We start from the raw sequence: 22,007 nt of genomic DNA on the forward strand, positions 1-22,007 counted from the left end.
TCCACTAACCAGCTCTTTTGATTAGTTTTCCATCTTTAGCTCTAGAAGAGTACTCTTGACTATTTTGCTTTATTTTGTTTTTTTCTGAGAATCTTTGCATTTTTACTGTATTTGCTTTAGTATTATAAAGCTGATTTAAAACAAATTAGCAGTGGTTTTAGATGGGGCTCACCTTTTATCCAGATACAGATCTAGATAGATAATTCTCAGCTTTATCAGGCCAACACTGTCCCACTTTTCATAACAAATATTTATAAGAGATGAGATACCTCCTTTACTAACCTGAAATGGAATTAGCCTCCGACATTATATTTAAAAGTAACGTCCCAGATATATAAAAGTGAAATCAAAGAAAAGAATACATATTATATATTTTAACATGTAAATGCATAGATACTACTGCACTAGAAAATATAATGCAGTAGTCAGATGCACCAGCTAAAATGAACAAGGTTAGATTGAAAAGAGGTTAATATAAACTGTGCCATAGAAGAATCATAAAAATAAAAGAGAATAAAATGTATTGGTAGGATAAGTAATAACAGACCAGGTTTGTTTGTATATGATCAGAGAAAGCCTAAAGGGACCTTTGAAAGTTGTGTAGTACACTCTCGTATGTTACATTACAGGCATCTAGTGTTCCTTAATCTCTCTCTACATGCTTTCTTTTGTGACAAACCGGATGTAGCCACAGACTTCTAAAATTTCCCGAAGAAATTAATACTGTCATGATTGCAAGCCACAGCTCTGAATATTTCTTGTGTCTCCCCTTTCTCCCTCTTAATCCTTTATCCCATTATCCTTAGGATTCTTCTCTATCACCTATTCAGTATGTACCCAGTTTGGAAATCTCAGATCTCCATAGTTACATTGTATTAATGTACATATCCATTTGATTGCAAAGTTTTAGAGAATAGAGACTGTATTGTGCCCCAGTGTCCAGCGTTAGCCTGGCACATGATAGTCACTCAGTAAATATTAATGAATGGGGAGATGAAGAATGAATCAATAGACAGCCATCCTTCTCATTAGTTTCCCTTCCTCTTGTGTTATTGTTGTTATTTAATTTGGAACCAGATCACGGTGAACAGTTAACTGCTATGGAAAATAGAATTATAGAAGCTAAGGAAGTGTAGTTGTATGTGTGTGTATTTGTGTACTTTAAAACTCTCTTATTAAAAGTGTAGATTGCTAGGGCACTTGGGTGGCTCATTGATTTAAGCGTCCAACTCTTGATCACAGCTTACTTAGGTCATGATCACATCGTTTGTGGCATTGAGCCTAGCATTAGGCTCCATGCTCACGGCGCCAAGCCTGCCTGGGATTCTCTCTCTCCTCCCTACCTCCCTCAAAGTAAATAAATAAATATATTTTTTTAAATGTACGTTACTACATTTGAATACTAGGAATAGAGACAGATTATGAATAAGATAAGAACTTCATGTTCATATACCTCACTGGGGCAGAAAGGTGGTTTTTTAGAAATTGCAGGTATCGTTTCATAGATATGATAACAGGTTCTGTAGTTACCACTTTCTCGTTTAGTGCATTTCATCATAGGTAATACCAGATTTTCTCTTTTGCATTCATTCAAGGCATAAAGACATTTCCATGGATTCAGCCATGTACTAGTGATAGAGAATTGTACAGCTTTTCTAAAACCACTGTTGCTTCCATAAAATATGGCACACAGTGTTGGAATTTTCTTTTTAAATCTTGAGATAATTAAAGCAAAGGAAACTAGAAAATTTAGAATATCAATCAATTTGTAAACTTGTGACTTCATCGTATCCTGCTTTTAGTGGCTTTTGTTTATATTAATGGATGTCACTTACTGAAGAATTTAAGCTTTTAAAAACAACTCGCATCGTTGGGGTGCCTGGGTGGCTCAGTGGGTTGAACATCCAGCTCCAGGTTTCAGTTCAGGTCATGATCTCACAGTCTTGCAGTCAAGCCCTGAGTCGGGCTCCGTGCTGAACAGGGAGCCTGCTTAAAATTCTGTCTCTCTCCCTCTCCCCCTGTCCCTTGCTCACACTCTCTCTCAAAAACTAAAATTAAAAAAAATAATAAAAAAAATAAAAACAACTTCTATTGTAATAAAACGTAAACATGGAATATCTGCATATATAATTGATTGGAAAGAGCAATTACCCCTCTTGAGTAAAGGGAAAATAGTTCCAAATCGAATAACTTATCTAAGGAGTTTGCCTCTCCCTCTCCATCAGATAATTGAAGGTAAACTTGTAATGTAATCGTATCCTGCAGAATACTTAATTTACACCAAATGGCTAAACATCAAAATGCAGGTGGCAGAGTTAGATAATAATCTGGAATTTACTATGTTAATCACGCTATATTCTCCCTGGTGATTGAGAATCATGAAGTTCCATGATAGTAATCTTCATGTGAAAAGCACATATTTGTAAATTGTATTTTTTTTTCCAGACGTATAGGAGAAAATTTGAATGCCTCAGCAAGTTCTGTAGAAAATGAGCCGGCAGTTAGTTCAGCAACTCAAGCAAAGGAAAAAGTTAAAACCACAGTTGGAATGGTTCTTCTTCCAAAACCAAGAGTTCCTTATCCTCGTTTCTCTCGTTTCTCACAGAGAGAGCAGAGGAGTTATGTGGACTTGTTGGTTAAATACGCAAAAATTCCTGCAAATTCCAAAGCTGTTGGAATAAATAAAAATGACTACTTGCAGTATTTGGTATGTATGCTATTCTTCAGCTTCAGTAAAAAATATTTTAACTTTGCTTTTATGTTTTTAGGTACAATCCTATTAACAAAAATGGAAATTTAAAGAGTTTAATTGACAGAGCATTGGTGCTTTCATTCTTTTGTTGGTTCTTTTATAATAGGCATTTTCCTTTGGTTCTGAGCATACTTCACTCCAGTTCATCCTAAGTACTAGCGATACAATTTTATAATGCTCACAAACAATTTTAAGTTTTTAATTTCTTTAGTTTTAAGTTTTCAATTATATAAATGATGCTGTATTGAACATCTTTGTTGCAAACTCTTTGTTCACATTTATACTTATTTCCTTAAGATAAATTCTTAAAAATATAATTGCCTGATCAAAACTATACATGTTTTTAAGGCTTCAATCTGTATTTATACCTGAGTAAATTGTTCTACAAAAAGTTTAAACCAATTTGTACCACTATTGTATGAAAATTTTCTTTAAAAAAATATGTATCTTCACTAACGCTGCACATTACCTTTTTGCCTCTAATTTGATATGGAAAATATGGTGATCCCTTGTTTCATATTAATTTACAGTGTTTGGTAATGAAAGTAAGTCTTTCCTATGTGCTTATAAGCCATTTCTATTTTTTTTTTTTTATAACTTGCCTATTCATGTTGTTTGCACATTTTTCCATTTGGATGTTTGTCTTTTTTTATGTTAATTTAGAACATTTTATGAAAAAGCTTAATGATTCCTAAATAGGTAGTACAATAGTCATTTGCTTTTTTATTTTTATGAATTTTTTTAAATTGAAGTGTAGTTGACATGCAATATTGTATTAGTTGCAAGTGTTCAACATAGTGTTTTAACATTTATATATAATGTAGTGTTTTTAATAACAAGTTTGCCATTATTATATAATAATTCTTACTATTTTTCTGATTTCTGCTTTGGATGTGATACTTTAATTAGTCTTTAAATCCAGATTATTAGAGCAGTGATTGAGAGGTGATTGTTTTTAATTAAGCTTCTTATTCCAAGATGTGTCTACTTTTTTAAAAATCAGGATATGAAAAAACATGTGAATGAAGAAGTTACTGAATTCCTAAAGTTTTTGCAGAATTCTGCAAAGAAATGTGCACAGGATTATAATATGCTTTCTGATGATGCTCGTCTCTTCACAGAGGTAAAAAAAAATAAATAAAAAAAATCACATTTATTTAAACTGCCGAGAAATAAGCAATAACAGCATTTTAAAATGTGTGATGATCCTGCCAAAATCATATGGAAATATCACCAATTTAGAGAACAAATTGTGTGTAATAGCTCTTTTATTCATCACATATTTTAATAATGGAAATACTAGCATCTCAAAATCATATACTGTAGTATATTCATACTTTTTTTTATTAATAATATGTATTATTGTACTGGAGTTTATCTAAAAACATCAACACTGGTCTGAATTTTTTTAAAGTCTTTAAAATTAGTGATTATACACAACATTGTAATACCCTTAACACTATTGAACTCTTAAATGTAAAAAATGGTTTAAAATGGTAAGTTTTCTGTGTATTTTACCATAATTAAAAAAAAAAAAAACTGGTCACTGTAAATTGGGGGACAGCAGAGGATTTTAGTATTACCATTTTTTGAACACTTTTTAAGGTGAAATTTTGCTATTAATATCAACTAAAAGAATGATTCTTCTAAATAAAAGGAAGCATTACGTGTTTATTTTCTCCGAACCTATATGTGATATACTCAAACCAAGTATCATATTTTTCCATATAGAAAAGGAATTGTAGCTTTTCCTATTTTAATAGTGCCTTTGAAAGGACCAGAATGACGGTTTTAAAACCTAAGTCACATCCCCTCATGTCACTGGTTTAAAATCGTTTCTCACTTCACTCAGAAAGAGGTCTTTACAGAGTTCTGCGATGCCCTTTGTGGTCACACCCTCTCAATCCGCCCCCCCCCCCCCCCCCCACCAGCCTGCTTCATCTCCTACATACCTCCCTCCCAGTTGTTCTATTCCAACCTACTGGCCTTTGTGTTACTTGAATACTCCAAGCATGGTCCTGCCTTAAGGCTTTTGGCTCTTCCCATCTTTCTGGCAGCTTTTTCCCAGAGAAGTGCATGGAATAGTGTCTTGATTTACAGTCTCTCTCTGTTCAGATGCCAAGTATCAGTGGGGATATCCCTAATTACCCTAAAAACATAACATCGCTTTCAGGGTTCCCTTTACCATGTTGATTCTTTTTTATTGTCTTTCTCCACAACTTGTATGTAAGTACTTTTTTGTGCACTGCTGTGTTCCCAATTAATAGAATAATGCCTGACACACAGTTCTCAAGTGCTGAATTTAACTACATGAATATAAAAATGGTTTGTTGACAAAGTACATTATTTGATAGCTAACAATCGGCGTTAAGTCTTATTTTTTAGTCAGATTGACTTGGCAACATATTTTGTCTAGTTTACATTTTATATCTCCACCCTAAAGGCTCACTGATATTTTCCTGATTTTTTACAGTTTAAAAATTTTAATTTTATATTATGAAATGCAGTATACTTAAGGAAAAGTATATAGACCAAATATAAACAGCTTAACAAATAATTATATAGTGAACACCTATGTAACTCTCTTCCAAGTTAGGAAATAAAACATTTCCAGTAACCCACAAGCTCCTTATGTATCCCTCCTGATAACATTCTTCCTCCTTGAGAAGTTATCAGTGATACAAGTTTGGTATTGATAATTTCCATACCCTTTATTTTGGTACCTCTTTAAGCTCACTTTTGCCTTTTTTTTTTGAGTTTTAAGTGAACAGAATTCTTCCTTCCTTCACTCATTAGGTTTGTGAGATGCATGTATGTGTGTAGTTACAGTTCATTAATTTTCATTTCTGTGCATTGTTAATTGTATGAATAAACTACAATGTATTCTATTGATCACAATTTGAGTCATTTCCTATTTGGAGCTATTCTAAATAGTGCTTCTGTGACAATTCTCATACATGTCTCTTGGTGCACATGTGCACATTTCTACTGGGTGTATACCCAGGAATGAAATTGTTGGGTCATAAGTATGCATATTTCAACTTTAGTAAATAATATTAACCTGTTTTCCAAAGGATTATACCAATTTACAGTCTACCCAGCAGTTTTGACAGTTTTGTTGCTCTATATCCTCAAATTGACACTTAAGGTCATTTCACTTTTAAACAATCTAGAGGATATATATATATATATACATATATATATATATATATATATATATATATATATATATATATAAAATAAGACTTCATCTTTTCATATACTAATTGGTCATTTTGTATGAATCAGCTGTTCAAGTTTGTGCTATTTATTCTAGTAGATTTTCTTTTTGTTATTGATATGTGGGAGTTCTTTGTATATTCAAAATACAAAACTTTTAATGGGTTGTATATGTTGGACCCTTTTTCTTCTATTTGATAAAAAGCACTCTTTTAATCTACAAGTTCCTCCTCAATTCCTTTCTTTTCCTTAAACTTTCTCTTTTCAAGAACTTGGGTCATTTGACCTCTAAAGTTTTCCCACAGTCTAGATTTTGATTGCTTATTAGCAGTGATGTTCATTCAACATGTTCTCTTTTCTCTGTATTTCTTACAAATTATCATTGGGATCTGGAAGCTTGAACAGAATTAGTCTTGGCCAAAGGGATTTAACACATAGATTTTTTATTCTTTAATCAGGTGGGACATAATGTCTGGTTGTTTCTTTTTTGTGGTGTTTGCAGCTCTTCATGCTCAGTGCCTAGATCTGTTCATTCACTGGGGTTTGCAAGATTGTAGGATTCTAGTTGCATCATTTATTCGTATTTATTAGTTGGAATAATTTTATTAAGATATGTTTTCCCTTATGTATTTGGTTCCCCAATTCATGTAGCGGAAAAAATGCTAGATTCTTTTACCCTTATGTGCGAGTTTCAAAAAAATTGATTCCTTCTTATTCTCCAAAGTTGATCGGTGTTTTCTTTTTTAAAAATATTATTATTAAATCATAGAATTAAACATGTTTGATGGGTTTTAGTCCACTGCAGTTACTCTTTTTGAAGCTCATACAAGACCAACTTCAGCCAGTGACAGCTCTTTATACTGGCTTTTGAGTCTTTTTTAAGTCTTTTTTAACATTTATTAATTTTTGAGAGACAGAGACAGAGTATGAGTGGGGGAGGGACAGGGAGAGGGAGACACAGAATCCGAAGCAGGTTTGAGGCTCTGAGCTGTCAGCACAGAGCCCAATGTGCAGCTAGAACTCACGGACCCAGAGATCATGACCTGAGCTGAAGTAGGAGGCTTAATTGACTGAGCCACCCAGGTGCCCCATGGCTTTTGAGTCTTTTTGAGTCATTCTGGTAAAATCTATGAGGCTTGTACTGTACAAAATTTTTTTTATACGATCTCCCTATTTTCCCTTACTTTTTAAAAAAAAAGATTGTACTGTTTCTATGTTGTTAGAGCATATAGTCATTACATACTAAATAAGCTCTTTTTTTAAAATCAATGTTATTGAGGCATAATTTACATATAATAAGGATCCATTTTAAGTGCATGTCACTGAGTTTTCACAAATGTATACACCTGTATGATCATGACCACAATCATAGTACGGTATATTTCCATCACACTAAAAAGATCTCTTTGCCTCTTTTCTATCCATGGCCCTGGAAACCACCAGTATGCTTTCTGTCACCATGGATTAGATTTGGGTTTTTTTGAGTTTCATAAAAACTGAATTGCACACAGTGTATTCTTGTGTCTGACTTCTTTCATTCAGCATTTTTTGAGACTCATCCACAATGACACAAATATGTATAATGTGTTCATTTTTATTCCTTTTTGTTTTATTGTATGATTATGCCAAAATTGGTTTATCAGTTCATCTGTTGATGAGCATCTGTATTATTTCCAGTTTGGGGCAATTATAAATCTACTGTGAACATTCTTATACAAGGTTTTTTAGGAACATTTTTTTCATTTTGGGAGGGTTAAAGAACTAGGGGTAGATTTTCCAGATCGTATGGCATGTATAGTTAAATTTTATTAGAAACTGCCAACCTTTTTCATAATGGATGTACCATTTTACACTCACAACAGTGTGCAAGAGTTCCCTTGGGGCGCCTGGATGGCTCAGTCGGTTGAGTATCCCAACTCTTGCTTTTGGCTCAGTTTATGATTCCAGAGTCATGGGATTGAGCCCTAAGTAGTGCTCTGCTCTGAGCATGGAGCCTGCTTAAGATTCTCTCTCTCTCTCTCTCTCTCTCTCTCTCTCTCTCTCTCTCTCTCTCTCCCCCCCTCTCTCCCTCTCCCTCCCCCCCCACCCGTGCTCTTTTTCTCTTAAAAATAAGTTCCAGTTGCTCTGTACTTTTGCTAATACTTAGTATTGGTAATCTTTTTACATTTTAACAACTTCTTGGGTGCCTCAGTGTGGTTTTAGTTTCCTTAATGAGCAATGATGTTTTAAAATCTTTTGCTGATTTTATTGGTTTTTATTTTTATTGAGTCTTGAAAGTTCTTTATATATTCTGAATACAGGTCTATTATATTTGTGGTTTTCTCCCAGTTTGTGACGTGTTTTTTCATGTTTTAACAATGTCTCTCAAAGAACAGAATTTTAATTTTAATGAAGTCTTATTTTTCAAAATGTTTTATGGTTGGTGCTTTTATGTATTCTAGCATAGAAATCTTTGCCGACCCCAAGTAGTTCTCACGTGGGATCTTGTTTACTTCTTTACCCCTATGGACTTTCGCGATGTCAGAAGACATTTTTGGTTGTCACAACTGGCAGAATGCTACCAGTATCTACTGGCTAAAGGTCAGGGATGCTGCTAAGCATACTGCAATGCACATGACATCTCCACAACAAAGAATTATCCAGCCCAAAATGACAGTAATGCTTGTGTTGAAAAACCCTAACCTAGAGGTTTTATAGTTTGAGTGTGAATGTTCAAGGTTTTTTTTGGTGTAAGATGTGATGTTGGGATCAAAGTTTATTCTTCTTTTGAATGGATATCTAGTTCTAGCATAATGATTCTCACCTGAGAGTGCTTTAGCCTCCCAGAGAACATTTGGTAATTTCCGGAGACATTTTTGATTGTCACAACTGAGAAATGAGTTCTTGTGGCATCTAGTGGGTAGAGCCAAGAATGTTGCTAAATACCTTTAAGTGTATAGGATGCCCCGCCCACCACAAAGAAGTATCTGGTCCAAAATGTTGAAACTGTCGATGAGAAACTCTGCCTAGCACTATTGGTTGAAAAAGCTCTTTTTTCCCTCATTGAATTGCCTTGTCACCACCAATATGTGGGTTACTTTCCTGACTTTATTTTATTTCATTAATCTATATATCTGTCTTTATGCCAGCATCACCTAGTCTTCTAGTAAGTTTTGAAACCATGTTGGGTAAGTCCTGCAACTTTGTTCTTTTTAAAAATTGTTTTTGGCTCTTTTTAGTCCTTTTTATTTCCTTGTATATTTTGGAACCCACTTGTCAATTTCTAAAGAAGAGCTAGGTGGGATTTTAATGGGGTTTTTTGAATCTGTAGAACGTGTATTTTACAAATATCTCTTAAAATAGTGTTTAGCTAGATTTTTTTTTCCTTTTCTTTTTGAGTAAACTCTTGACCTCTCTTGCCTTTTAAATGGAAAGGTTAGTCATTTACATTCATTATGATAATTGATGTACACAGACTTGTTTGTGATTTCTTTTTGTCTTTTTCTACAGTTCTATTTTTACTTCTTTTGAGGGGATTGATGTTTTTTCTCCTTCTTTTCCTCCTTATTAATTTGGAATTTGTTCATTGTTTTTCTGTTCTCTTAATGGTTACACTTGAATTTTTACAATGAATTTTTTCCCTCACTGAATTGTCTTGTCACTATTGATGTGTGGGTCAATTTCCTGGTTCTATTCAGTTTTATCAGTCTATATGTCTGCAGAAACCATAGAACATTTTGACTTTCATCACACCCCTCCTGACTGATATTGTTTAATGCTGTCTCTTATTTAAACCTATCTACATTATTATTTTATATGGACAGTATTTGTTTTATCCACAAATTTTGATAATTTTTTTGACTTTCAATCTCTTCTCAAATCACATTCTGAGATCCTCTTCATTGTTCCTCAAATGCTACATGTTCTAGATGTTTGTTTGATGAAGGTCTCTTGGTGATAAGCAATCTTTTGGTTTGTTTATCTGAAAATATTTTTTTTGTTTTTCTGATTAGATGGTTTTACTCCATACATAATTCTAAGTTGACTGTTTTGTTTCTTTATCTGAAGATAATAATTCTTTGGCGAATGTTACTGTTATTGAAAAGTGTGTGATCAGGGGGCACCTGGGTGACTTAGTCACTTAAGTGTCAACTCTTGATTTCAGCTCAGGTCATACTCTCATGGCTTGTGACATCAAACCCCGTGTTGGGCTCTGTGCTGACAGCATGGAGCCTGCTTGAGATTCTTTCTCTCTCTCTCTCTCATTCTCTCTCTCATTCTCTCTCTCATTCTCTCTCTCTTCCTCTCTCCCTCCCTCCCCAAATAAACATTAAAAAAGAAAGAAAGGTGTGTTATCTGTCATTTCTTTTAGGGAATCTCTCTTTTCTGTCTTGACTGTTCTTAGGTGGTTTACTGTTTCATTACAGTGTATGTGTGTTTAAATGATGCTTGGTTCATTATGTTTCTTGTATCTGTAGATTCCTTTCCTTCTTCAGTTCTGAAAAATTCTCAGCCATTTTCATTTATTGCTTTTCTTTCATTTTCTCAACTCTGTCTTCCTGAGATTCCCATATTGCCTAGGTCAGACCTCCGTCTGTTTTCCATTTTTCTGTCTTTCTCCTTCCTCTTCCCACCCTCCCTCCTTCTCTCTCCCTCCACGCCTCCACTTTTTAACTGTGGTAAAATATACATAACATAAAAGCTACCATTTTAATCTTTTTTTTTTTTAATTTGTGTTTATTTATTTATTTTGAGAGGGAGTTTGTGCACACAGTCAAGTGTGTGTGAGCGGCAAAGGGGCAGAGAGAGGGGAGAGAGAGAAATCCCAAGCAGGGGCCCAATGCAGGGCTCAAACTCAGGAACAATGAGATCATGACCTGAGCCAAAATCAAGAGTCAGATGCTTAACCACTGAGCCACCCAGGTGCCCCTATTTTAATCATTTTTAAGGACAGTTGAATGGCATGAAATACTTTTATATACTTTTGTGAATGTAATTCTACCACCCATCTCTAGAACTTTTTCATTTTCCCAAGCTGAAACTCTGTACCCACTAAATAATTCATTGTTCCCTCTTTTCCCCAGTCCCTGGCAACCACCATTCTACTTTCTAGCTGTATGAATTTGATATTTGACTTTTCTAGGTACCTCACATAAGTAGAGTATTTGTCCTTTTGTGATTGGCTTATTTTACTTAGAATGATGTCTTCTTCAAGGTTCAGCCATGTTGTAGAATGTGTCAGAATTTCCTTCCCCTTTTTAAATTTTATTTTTAGTTGTGGTAAAATACAACACAAAATTTACTATCTTAAGTGTGCAGTTCAGTAATATTAAGTACATTCATATTGTTATATAGCCTATCTCCAGAATTCTTTTCATCTTGCAAAATTGAGACTTTATACCTATCTCTGAACTGTTACTGCTTTAACAACACTTCTGATACCAACTATGTGGGTTTTTTTCCCCCACATCAACCAGTATTCCACCTCAGGACAGTAGGCCTAGGGTTTCGATGACCCTTTTCTCTAGTTCAATAATTTGCTCTAGAACTCAGGTAAGCACTTTACTTACTATTTCTAGTTTATTGTAAATGGAGGAGAGAGATGCATTTGGCAAGAAATGTAAGAAGAGGCATAGAGCTCCTATGCCCTCTCTATGCACACCACCCTCCCAGTACCACCATGTGTTCACCAACCTTGGAGCTCTCTGAACCCCATTGTTTAGGGGTTTTTATGGAGGCTTTGTTTCCTAGGCATGATTGAATAAACTATGCGTTGTTGGTGAGTAGGTCAACCTGTAGCCCTGTAATGGGCCTTGGAATTTCCTGGCAAACGTCCCCCACCCTGAAGTTATCTAGGAGCCATGAGTCATCTCTGTAGCATACAAAAGACCTTCCTTCTTATCACTCAGGAAATTCCAAGGTTTTAGGTGCCCTGTGTCAGGAACCAAGACAAAGACCCAATAGGAGTTCTTATTTTATCGCATCCATTAAACAATAACTCTCAACTAGGATTCATCCATGTTATGGCATGTTTCTAAATCTTCTCTTTTAAGGCTGAATACATATTCCATTGTAAGTATTTGGACATTTTTTTTATCCATTCATCCATTGATGGGCACTTTGGTTACTTGTGCCTTTTCACAGTTGTGAATAATGCTCCTGTGGACACGGATGTACAAATATCTGTTCAAATCTCTGTTTTGTAAGGCGTAAGTGAAAGAATCACATGTTCAGCTCCTCACCTCACCGGATCTTGCCACAGGTGGAGGCATTTGCCCTCAAGCCACCTCAGTTTTCATGGGTTTTCTTACTGCTCACTGCTCCTGTTTCTTTTCGCTCTAGGTGTTTGGGGGTTATTTATTTACTTAGGGTCCTTGAGATTCTTTTTGCTTTGTACCAAGTCCAATAATGCATAAAAATTGTTGGCTGTGATTTGTCTCGTATCTAGTGGGATTTGGGTAGAAGTCCTCCTCAAAGTACCGACCCTACCATACTGCCAGAAGTAGTGTCCTTTAAATTTTTAAGTTTCAAACATGTATGATACTATGTTTTTCCTTTCTGGCCCAAAATAAAATTAGGGAGCTGAATCATTTTCACCTTTCTTTGTAATGATAAATCTGTATTGTGTACATGTATATGCTTTTGGTGTATTTAGTTTTCAAGATATTTAGAGTGTTAAATAACATTCAGAGGTTAGGTGATGGGAAATAGCCTGAATCTCTTAACCTCATAGCTGTTTTTCAAAGACAAATAAATTATTAAAGCATCTTAAATGTATCAAATAATGATTCTTTAGTTGCTTAGTATCTACCAGTTATGAAATACCTTTAATAATATATAGTAATGGGGGCACCTCAACTGGCTCATTTGGAAGAGCATGTGATTCTTGATCTCGGGATTGTGAGTTCGAGTCCCACATTGGGTGTAGAGATTACTAAAAAAACAAAACGCTTAAAAAAAAAATGGGGTGCCTGGGTAGCTCAGTAGGTTAATTGTCCCAACTCTTGATTTCAGTTCAGGTCATGATCCCAGGGTGGGATTGAGCCCCATGTCAGGCTCTGCTGAGCCTGGAGCCTGGTTAAGATTTTCTTTCTCTGTCCTTCTCTCCAGCTTGTCCTCTCTATCCCTCTCTCTCAGATAATAATAACAACAGCAACAATAATATATAGTAATCTATCTCGTTATAGGAGTAAAACTGTGTTAGATTTTCTGTGACTCTCTCTCTCTCCCTAATTAGTGAATTCAGTAAAACCCTGTGAAACATCCAGTAGAGTTTTACCAAGAAAGATGTGCCAGTGAATATCCAAGTAGAATAGTTTCTGTGTCATACAGTTCTTATATATTGCTTACCTTTGTACGTATGTTCAACTTCTTATAATGACTGCCATAAGATGGGAATGTTAGGGGTGGAAGTTAACTAATATAAATAAGGAACAAAGATTTTATGCAAATTTCACTCTGCAGTTGACTAGGATTTTAAAAACAAACAGAATTTTTCCATATTAACCCACATCTACCTTAGTTGCAAGTATATCCTGAATAAAATATCAAAGTCAGCATTGAAAAGCATGGATTGAGGGAGAAAATGTGAAAGATGGGGCAGTAAGAATTAAATAAGAGGAGAAGGGGATATGAAACTAGATGAAAAGATAGACTGGAGTAAAGTTATTGATTTGTAACTTGACAAATTTCATAAATGTCTGAAGTGAAAGAGGATATAAAGATATTACAAAGATATGCTTATTGCTAATTACTCTTATGATGTAAAATATATTCTAAAAGGTTCAGATTAGATTAACAGGAGAAAAAAACTAAGTTTCTTAGAAGATGATATACATGTGTTTTGTGGGTTTTTTAAAAAATACTTATTTTTGTGAGAAAGTGAGCGCATGTATAAATAAGAGCAGGGGAGGGGCAGAGAGAGAGGGGGACAGAGGATCTAAAGCGGGCTCTGTGCTGATAGTAGACAGCCCAATGTAGGGCTCAAGCTCACAAACCATGAGATCATGATCTGAGCTGCAGTTGGACCCTTAATCAATTTAGACACCCAGGCACCCCTGTGTACCTATGTTTTTTAAATTATAACCCCACTCCCACGCGAAAGTGCTGTGCATGTTTGAGTTATTTACATGTTATCACAATTGTCATACATTCTGCTTGAGTAAAGCTGTGAATTTTATTTCCTTGTTGATCATATTTCCTGCTAAGTTATTAGTATTTTGAAAAGTTTGGAGAGAAGAAAATACTAAATACTCCATCATTTATAACTTTTGTTATTTACTTAGTTCTTAAAGTTTATTTATTTTGAGAGACAGAGAGTGGTAGGGAGGGGCAGAGAGAAGGAGAGACAGAATCCTCAGCAGGTTCTGTCCTCGCAGTGCAGAGCCTGATGCGGGGCTCAAACCCACAAACTGAGATCATGACCTGAGCCTGAGATCAAGAGTCAAATGCTTAACTGAGTGAGCCACCCAGAAACCCCTGTTATTTATTTGTTTAGATTGTAGATTATAGTGGTCTGTGAGATAACTACTTTGTTAATTTATTGTGCTTGGGAATCATTAGTGTATTAAACTTATTTATTTCTCATTAGTCATATAACTGCTTTTATTGCAGGAAAGTGTGAAGTTTTCATGTGACTCTATTTCCTTGACAGTTTCTTAAATAGCACAGAAAATATGATGCATCTTTTCTATTTTTAAATTTTAATACAGTTGCTAATTTTAATATTTTTAAATATCAACTTTTAAGAAATTAGGTTAAAAAGAATAATGAAAAATAAGAGATTAAAGGAATATACATTATGCTTTGATTATTGGAAGTTTGATTAATGAGATGAATTTAATATTTCAATGAACAATTATATAGTCACATGTAACTAAGTTATTTTTGTTTTATTATTGCAGATGTATGATACAAATGATTGTCTCTTAATTTCTATTCCCTAGAAAATTTTTAAAGCTTGCATTGAACAAGTGAAAAACTATCCAGAGTTCTATACTCTCCATGAAGTCACCAGCTTAATGGGATTCTTCCCATTCAGAATAGAGATGGGATTAAAGCTAGAAAAAACTCTTCTCGCATTGGTAAGGTTTACCAATGAAAGTTTAAACTTATTTTTGTCTGAAACATCATCTGTATTTCGCAGACAATATTTATGTTTAAATTTTGAACAATAATGAGATAGAACTTTTAAAATATGCAATACAAATGGGTCTTCTTTATTTTGTGGATAACAGTCCTTGATATTTTTTAAAATGTCACTACCAACTTTATTTCTTGATTTTCTTTTCATTCCCACCTTTTGTAATGTTCCTAAATGCAAAGAAGGTAACCTTTTTTCTTTTAAAGGTTTTTATTCACAATCATTGGAAGTAAGTATGGGTAAAGAGGATATTTTAGAGTTTCTGTTATATTCGTACCTCATTAAATGAGAGGTTAGAATTTAAAGTGGTAAGGAAGATTACATGGCACCCTGGTCTTGGACCTTCTTTGAAAAGAAAAACCCATGTATGCAGGTTTTCCAGCAAAATCATGGAAGTCTTGACTTTGAGAAGGTCCTAAAGTAGAGTGAAGTATTTTAAGTTGAGGGTTTCATATGCTGAAAAGAATACTTGTCTTAGGGGAAAAATACGTAAGATATTTGGAATAAGACATTCCCTTTTTTCTTACTTAGGGCAGTGTAAAATACGTGAAAACGGTATTTCCCTCAATGCCTGCAAAGTTACAGCTCTCAAAAGATAACATATCTACCACTGAAACACCAGAAAAAACAGCTGCAGCTATGCATTACGTAAGTAGAAAAGTGTTTTTGAATTTTCCTAAGTAATCTTCTGTATCTCATAAAGTACATAACCATCTTACTGTTCTAAAGTCCCCTAGTGGAATGTCTCTCTTCTTTTTGGTACTTCCTCAAAGAAATTTCCAATAAATATAATCAAGTAACAAGTTGTATTTTGTTTTTCAGGATATCAGTAAAGATCCAAATGCAGAGAAGCTTGTTTCAAGATACCACCCTCAGATAGCTCTAACTAGTCAATCATTATTTACCTTATTAAATAATCATGGACCAAACTACAGGGAACAGTGGGAAATTCCAGTGTGTATTCAAGTAATACCTGTTGCAGGTTTGTGATTTGCTGTATCAAGTAACGCTCTCAAAAGTGGAGTTGGACCAGTTCTATTTCAACTATCTAAACATACATGATCATTTGTCAAATTAAAAAATCTTAAGTTTTGATTTAAGGAGAATGTGAATTTTACACTTATACTTAGAACTTTTAAATAGTGCTACTCTAGAATTGATACCCATGCATGAGTTCTTAGGTCTACAGAACCCGTACTCATTTTGTGGGGTGAAAGAGAAAAATAATTACGGTTTAGAGTAGCCAAAAATACTTGCAATAATGAGTTTCTTCTTTCACTGAAATGAAAGGAATGCAGAACTTTATTAGATAGCCTCAGATGGGTCAGTTTCCAGACTTATTTACGTGTCTGATACTGGAATTCAGAATGAAAATAGGTCTGTACTTGTAAGCATAGGATAGTCTTTCTTTGGACAGTCAAGTTAATATCTTCTAGAATTAATATTATTTTATGTAACAATTGTAGTAAATACAGAACTGTGTCTAATGAACAAAACTACAGTTTAGAGCTAAATGTAATATATTATCTGTGGTAAAAACTTCGTCACTTTTTGGAACTAGAGTCTTGTAAGAACTGAGTAATAATGACAGTAAAAGTATAACAATAAAAAGCAGAAAAGCTTTTTAAAAATCTGTTAGAGAACATTTTTCTAGCCAAATTCTCTCAGCCTTATATCTCTAAAGATCACAAGCTCAAGAGTGGCAAATACATGAGATATGTGCTACCACTTTCCTATCCTATATTGCTTTGTTTGGTGATCTTTCTGCCCTGTATCTTGTTTGTTTGTTTGTTTGTTTCTTTTAAATATAACTACTAGAAACTAATCACCCTCTTTCTTCTGTTTCTGTTTTAAGGTTCAAAACCTGTTAAAGTAATTTATATTAATTCACCACTTCCTCAAAAGAAAATGACAATGAGAGAGAGAAATCAAATCTACCATGAAGTTCCATTAAAATTCATGATGTCCAAAAACACATCTGTTCCAGTTTCTGCAGTATTTATGGACAAACCAGAAGATTATATGTCTGAAATGGAAGTATGTAATGCTTGCTTCCTTTTTTTTTTTTTTTTTCCAAGAAATGTACTTGTTTATCCTTTTGAAGCATAAAGTTTTACTGCAGGTCTTTAAATCTAATAGTTAAAATACAGGCACTATATTGAAACTTAAAATGGAACCCCAAGTCAAGCTAGACTTTGAGCAACTAATTTAACCTCCCTCAGCCTCAGTTTTCTCCCTTTGTAAAGGAGAGATGATAATACCTACTTCACAAGATTGTTGCAAGGATTAAGTTTGATATTACATGTAAAATGCTGAGCACAGTCTTTAGTGTATATGTACTAAAAACTTAGTGGTGGTGGTAATCATGATAGTGGTTTTATTTAATTGACTTCATTCATATTCAGGAGTTCTTAAGTATGAAAAGGAATAGATGAGTTTGATTGGTGCAGAAAAGTATTTGGCCAGATTGTTAATTCTTTTCAGTACACTCATGAGCAGCGTGACCTTAGGCAAGCTTTCTAATTTCTCTCTGTATATGGTTTGCTCATCTTCAAAATGGGTTTCATGATAGTACCTAACTCATAAGATTATTTTGGATTAAATGAGTTAACACACATAAAACATTTAGGACAATGCTTTCCTCTCCATAAATAGTACTTTTATTATTTTGTGTCCTTAAAAATATTTTCCATGATTCTTAAAGTAAGACATTCTGTTTAGACAAAACTTTATCCATTCATTTTACAAATATTTATTAAGCAGATACTGTTCTCTGCACTCAGCATACAGCAGTGAATAAAAATAAAGTCTCTTTTTCTCTCACAGCTTACATTAGTGATGGAGGATGCAGATAAAAGCATAGCAAACAAGCAGGTTGTGATAAATCCTATGCAGAAAAATAGAGTAGGTTAAGGGGAAAGAGATGGGAATGTGTCTATTTTAAATTGATGATCAGGACTTTTCCAATGACAAGAAATATGAACAGAGACCCGAATAAAGTGAGAGAGCAAACAAAATTAGAAAATAAAATTGAAAAATGTTTTTTATTTTATTTATACCTAAGAGCTCATACTATCTTGAGGATATTGGCCTTCTGTCTTTCATATTTGTTTATATGTTTTTCTCTGACATTTGCCTTTAATATATTTATGGTGTAATATCATAAAGCACTTCCAGCATTTCTTAAGTTTTCTTTTTATACATTTTTTAAATATTTTCTTACTGTTTATTTTTGAAAGAGAGAGAGACAGAACATGAGCGGGGAAGGGGCAGAGAGAGAGAGGGAGACACAGAATCCAAAGTGGGCTCCAGGCTCTGACCTGACAGCACAGAGCCCAACACAGGGCTCAAATTCATGAGCAGTGAGATCATGACCTAAGCTGAAGTCAGAGGCTTAACGGATTGAGCCACCCAGGTGTCCCTCTTTTTACACATTTTTAAATCTACCTTATACTTGGTGTGAGGTGAGTGTCAGGAAGTAACAAGTGCTGTGAAGAAACATGAAGTAGGTTAAGAGGAAAAAAAAAGTAACAATAATTTCTTTCTGTGATAACAAACCTTGGACCTTTATCATTATTGATAACAATGAAAACCGCTGGACAGAATATAAAATTTTCTTTCTTAGCATCATCAAAGAGCTAACAAGACAGTGAGGAATTACAATGAGGGCTGAGATAGTAGAGAAGACCAACATCCAGAGAGCCAAGTCTGTCACTCAGAGAGTCATTTTTGCCCTGAATGTTATCTGCCAGTTTTGAAGAGGCAGCAAAAAATGAACTTTGTTTTTGTTAGGATCACAGGACTAGGGTGAAAAAGTCAGAGTTTAGTTTTCGGCCAAGGGCTTGAACCCTACAGGGCTGCACCCCAGGAGCAAGAGTGAACTAGAAATAAATTCACTTTCTCAGAGATTGTAGCCCGAGTTTTCAGGCCTTAAACTTGGATTCAAATGCTTTTGGATTGCTAGTGTCTCTAGACACCTAGTAAGAGCAAATGAAAATAGTTCTTAAAGAAACATAATGTCATTTTGGGCCTCAAATTATTTCTACCAGTAACTTTTTAAATAAAGCATCAAGAAAACATTTAAAGATAACTGAACCCACAAGGAGAATAGGTACTATGAGCAAGAACCATCAGAAACAATGACCATAGAAACAGACTGAAAAATAGATCCTACAGTTATCAGTCACAGATTATTAGCCAACTCTGTTTAACATACAGCATTCAAAGAAATTAAAGCCATGCTTGAAAATTTTGATGAGGAACTAGAAACTTTTGAAAGAGTAGATTTGAAAAAGAACTAAAGAAAAAATTTTAAACTGAAAAATATAGTAAATGGCAGTTAAGAATTTTCTAAGTGGGGTTATTAGCACATTAGATGAAGCCGAAAGGAGAATTGATAAACTGGAAGATGAGTCTGAAAAGACTATCCATAATAAAGCACGGACAACAGAAAGAAAATAGAATAGAGCAAGAAATATAGAGGATATAGTGAGACCATTTAACACATGTAGTTCTACCCAGAAAGATACTGTAACAGAGATAATTGGACCAAAGCAATAGTGGGAAACAAAAAACCTCTTAAAAGCCACCAGAAAAACGAAAGGCACATTACTTGTACAGGACTGAGAGTTAGACTGGCAAGTAATTTGCGGTAACAACAAGGGAAACAAGAAGACACTGGGAACAATATATTGTGCTAAAATAAGCCCTACACTAAAATTACCTAACCCATGAAAATATCCGTAAATAAAAAAATCAAAGATATTTTCAGATAAAAATTGACTTTGCTACCAGCAGATCGCCTCTGTTGGATGTTCTTCAGGCACAAGGAAAATAATCCCAGACAGAAGGAGCATGGTAAAAGATGCAAGAGGGAATGAAGAAAAACAAAAGTGAAAATAATGTGGATAGGCTCTAATCTGTAGGTGAGTACAGGGACACTCAGGAAATTAAGAGAGTTGTGGGATGACCTGGGCCCTAAAAACTCTAGAAACTAACCAACTAAAGTTCTTTCCCAGACAAAAGCCTTCATTCAGGCTAGTAGTACAGTCCATATTAAGCATAACAAGGACATTAAAGGTAAGGAAAAGAAGTTTTTCTATAGCTGAGGACGAGGGGAATAGAGAAAGCAGATTTCAGAATGTACTTAAGATTTTACACACACACACACACACACACACACACACACACACACTTATATACATACATACATACATTCATTCGTACATACTTTGTAGAGGAGTGGAATATGAGCTTAGAGCCATGAAGCTCAGAAAGCTGACTTGGCCTGCCCTCACACAGGATTGTCCAGGAACAGGAGAATCCATCCAATTTAAAGAGGAACAACAGAAGAAGATTGTTGATGGAAGCTCTTACAAAGGTATTCCAAGAAAAGAAGATAATTGCTATAACATTTCTGCAATCATCTGAAGAAAGATGTACCCACAAAACATGAAGTGGGTTCATCCTTTACTATAAAAATCTCAATTCCAAAAATGTAGCTCAGAAGTACATGAGGAGGGGTGCCTGGCTGGCTCAGTCAGTAGTGCGTATGTCTCTTGATCTTGGGGTTATAAGTTTGAACCCCACTTTGGGTGTAGAGATTACTTAAACATAAAATCTTTAAAAAAGTACACTAGGAAAAGAGCAAAATGTATGTGCAAAGTATTCATTCCAGCACTATTTGTAGTAGCAAAAGATTGGAAACCATCCACATGTCCCTTAAAACGGTTTTGATTAAATAAACTGTATGTCTTCGACAGCATACTGTGCAGCTATTAAAAAGGATGAAAAAACTATAGACAGGAATCTACAGAGTGATACCCAAGATATATTGTTAAGTGAAAAACGCAAAGAAGACGACATTTTGTGTAATGTACTACTATTTATTTATGAATGGGGAAATACAAATATATACACACATAAACTGACTTGCTTCTATTAAAAAGAATAAAAATCCTGCATATAATAAACCTAAAACTGGGAGAAGTATGGAACAAAGTAGGGGGAAGCAGGATATCAACTAGATTTCTCTAAATGTACTTTGTTTTACACTTCTGACTTTTGAATCACTTTTGTTTTATGTCTATAAAACGAATTTTTAGATTGTTATAAAAGCCAACCTAAGCTGAAATGAAACAAATTAATCCACAATATATCAAGTTAGTAGTTTAACCACTCAGTGAATTATTTTAAATGATTTGAAACTCATTAATTTGACCATACATCCCAAAAGATTTATATCCTAAGTTCAAAAAGAGCTGCCAAAAAATCTTAAACTGCGTTTAGTAGCCATATTGTTAGTAATGATACTACTTTTGTGATTTTGAGCATGTTAGATAATTTCCATAGTTCCTTTATATTAGGAACCAAGAATTTTGGAGATAGGAGAGATAGTAAATGCCAATCAAAGAAGTTAAGTAAAAGCCCTGTAATAATATTGGAATAGTATCAAAAACATGCCAGAACCACTGAAAGGTTTTCTGTGGACCAGAGATGTGTCAGTTTGACATGACAAAGAATGGCTGCAAGGAATAAAACATAGAAAATATGTTAAAACCCATGAATTCATGATAATTTTTTAAAAAGTACTAGTCACCTTTGGAGGGTGTTAGTGCATAAAGTCATGCTAAAAACTGGTTTAAAAAATACCAGATATTTGTCTTGCCTTTCCAGTGCAATCTATATTTAGGGTAATGATAGAATGTGATTGTCACCATTTTTCAGCTAATAAAATAGTGAATTAATCTAAACAGTGATCATCAGGGCACCTGGGTAGCTCAGTCGGTTGGGCGTCCAACTTGATTTTGGTTTAGGTCACGATCTCACAGTTAGTGGGTTCGAGCGCTGTGCCAGGCTCTGTGCTGACAGCATGAAACCTGCTTGGCATTCTTTCTCTCTCCCTCTCCCTCCTCC

The 22,007-nt window shown here is 34.5% G+C and overlaps 1 protein-coding gene across 6 annotated transcripts in view; it reads left to right on the forward strand.

The window, feature by feature from the left end:
• The window catches only part of ICE2 (interactor of little elongation complex ELL subunit 2), a 64,772-nt gene that overhangs the window by 6,631 nt on the left and 36,134 nt on the right, over positions 1 to 22,007 (forward strand). For 5 of the 6 annotated variants that reach the window (XM_042941855.1, XM_042941854.1, XM_042941859.1 and 2 more), the window contains 6 exons: positions 2,446 to 2,707; positions 3,756 to 3,875; positions 14,896 to 15,033; positions 15,624 to 15,740; positions 15,915 to 16,074; positions 16,948 to 17,129. In XM_042941855.1, coding sequence (XP_042797789.1) covers positions 2,446 to 2,707; positions 3,756 to 3,875; positions 14,896 to 15,033; positions 15,624 to 15,740; positions 15,915 to 16,074; positions 16,948 to 17,129 — 979 coding nt within the window. The remainder of the gene's footprint in view (positions 1 to 2,445; positions 2,708 to 3,755; positions 3,876 to 14,895; positions 15,034 to 15,623; positions 15,741 to 15,914; positions 16,075 to 16,947; positions 17,130 to 22,007) is intronic. The other variant, XM_042941858.1, reaches the window with a different exon arrangement.

This window comes from Panthera leo, chromosome B3 (assembly GCF_018350215.1).
Source record: "Panthera leo isolate Ple1 chromosome B3, P.leo_Ple1_pat1.1, whole genome shotgun sequence".
NCBI lineage: Eukaryota > Metazoa > Chordata > Mammalia > Carnivora > Felidae > Panthera > Panthera leo.